Source organism: Sinocyclocheilus rhinocerous, unplaced genomic scaffold, assembly GCF_001515625.1.
Source record: "Sinocyclocheilus rhinocerous isolate Xijiao unplaced genomic scaffold, SAMN03320098_v1.1 C36880561, whole genome shotgun sequence".
Taxonomy (NCBI): Eukaryota; Metazoa; Chordata; class Actinopteri; order Cypriniformes; family Cyprinidae; genus Sinocyclocheilus; species Sinocyclocheilus rhinocerous.
Genome location: NW_015786693.1, coordinates 1 through 2,161, shown reverse-complemented (window position 1 = coordinate 2,161; position 2,161 = coordinate 1). Strand labels below are relative to the sequence as shown.

Sequence of the window (2,161 nt, the reverse complement as noted above, 5' to 3'; positions counted from 1 at the left end):
TGCAGGCATTGATGGATTCCAACTTGCCTAGGCTGCAGCTTGAACTGTACAAAGAGATTAAAAAGGTAAATCGGATTGCATTCTCTTTATTCGATTTGAACGTATTTTCACAAGGAAAAAAAAATTGTCTTGGCTTCCCCCTCTTTTTAGATTTGATGTAGTGGTTATAAGAGTTACATTTTGTTTTGCTTTGGGTGCGAATAGACAGTCTGTGATTCATTGTTTTGTTTTTTTCTTGGTATAAACAATGCTTTATTGTTTTTTTCTGGGGGAGAGTGTTTTTGAAATGGCATTCCATATAGTTTTCGTAGGTACAGGGGTCTTGTTTTTTCTAGGGACATGTACAGATCACTAATAAAGCACTACTCTTTTTATTTTCACAGAACGCTGCCTCTCGGAGTCTACGCGCAGCCTTGTGGAGGTTTGCTGAACTTGCTCACCTAGTGCGTCCACAGAAATGCAGGTATGCTTATTAACTTAAAGTCAATTACTTCTATTGGTCTGCTCAGGAATAAGTGAAACTGATATTGGGTTAATGATTACAAAATGAAATTCATGCTTCTAATTGTAATAATCAGCAAACGCACACGAATCCTCCTCTCTTTTTTCTCAGGCCGTACCTTGTGAATCTGCTGCCGTGTCTGACGCGGATCACAAAACGTCAGGAGGAGACTGTGCAGGAAACTCTTTCTTCTTCAATTCCTAAAATCATGGCTGCCCTGGGTCACTTCGCCAATGATGGAGAGATCAAGGTATGAGTTCAGTACTATAAAGAAAGAGATTTAAAACAAAAAAAACCCCAAAGGAAACCACTGTAAACTACGTTTTTGGTTTAGCTGAAAGTTTGTCACAGTTGAAGGTTTTCAAAGAACACTTTAAAGAACCACATCAGCTGATGGATGTTCAGGTGTAAATCACTTGACTCCAAAGTCACACCACCACAACATTAACCATGGCCCCTGGCCTGACTTCTGTGATTTGGCACCTCAATGCGGGATTTCCCACACCGTTATCTTCTCTCGCTGTCTGAAGCCGTAAATGCGCAGTGGTGAGATCATCTTCTCAAAATGGAATGTGACTCAGTCAGACTGGATTTAATTATCCATGAGCCTCCTCTCTCTCACATCAGTAGGAGACGGAAAGAGCCTGTTCTCTTGCCAAGAACACATTTACATTTAAAGACAGTAGAACTGTCAGTTTAGTGCTGTTTTCTTACGTTTAAATCCAGCTCAATCCAAGTCATAAATAAACAAATTTCACATGCAATGGCAAGTGAAGATCCTTGGGAAGACAGGAGACAAAGGCCAATCAATTTGTTTAGCTATGCGAACACTCTAGGCGTGCTTAATCGGTTAACAGTTAAAAGATTATACAGAATACAAAACCATTGAGGTCGGTCAAATTGTTTTGTGATTTTGAAAGAAGTCTCTAATGCTCACCAATGCTACATTTATTTGATCATGAATACAGAGCATAATTTATTTTTTTCATAAAAACTGTAATATTGTGAAACATTGTTACTATTTAAAATAAATGTTTTCTATTTTAATGTATTTTAAAATGTAATTTATTTCCGTGATAGGAAATCTGAATTTCCAGCAACCATTACTGCAGTCCTCAGTGTCACATGATCCTTCAGAAATCATTCTGATATGCTGATTGTTTTTTGTTGATTTTATGTTGAAAACAGTTTTGCTGCTTAATATTTTTGTGGACACCATAATACTTTTTAAAGGAAGTGCAAAAGAACCATATTTATTTAAAACAGAAAGATTATAAATGTCTTTTCGGTCACTTTTGAAAAGAATTGTACTGACTTCAAGCCTTTGAATACTAGTGTACCTCTTCAGATGATTATGTCTGCATTTACACAGCCTGTTGCAGAAGAGGGATCACAAATTTGCAAGGGAAAACACTAATTAAAAGTTCAAAGAGTGTGCATAAGCCCAGCCATCATGTTCCTAGACGTCTCTTTAGTCATTTTCTTACAAAATGCATAAAAACTAAAGTATTATTAACAGGAATAATAATAAAGCAAGTTAAGTAATATGATTTCATAATCTCACTTCCTGTTTAATAGGCTTGCCGTGATAGACGGTGCTGACGGTGACACCGTTGTTAATCCGCAACACCGGTTACGTCACTTGCCCACCGCGGCACC

The 2,161-nt window shown here is 37.5% G+C and overlaps 1 protein-coding gene across 1 annotated transcript; it reads left to right on the top strand.

Annotated features, from left to right (window-relative positions):
• The first annotated feature begins 11 nt into the window (after positions 1-11).
• LOC107736689 (huntingtin-like) lies at positions 12-825 on the top strand. The gene is made up of 3 exons (XM_016548057.1): positions 12-65; positions 384-463; positions 614-825. The coding sequence occupies exons 1-3, from the start codon at positions 12-14 to the stop codon at positions 756-758; spliced, it is 279 nt and encodes a 92-aa protein (XP_016403543.1). The 3' UTR covers positions 759-825.
• The last annotated feature ends 1,336 nt before the right edge of the window (positions 826-2,161 follow it).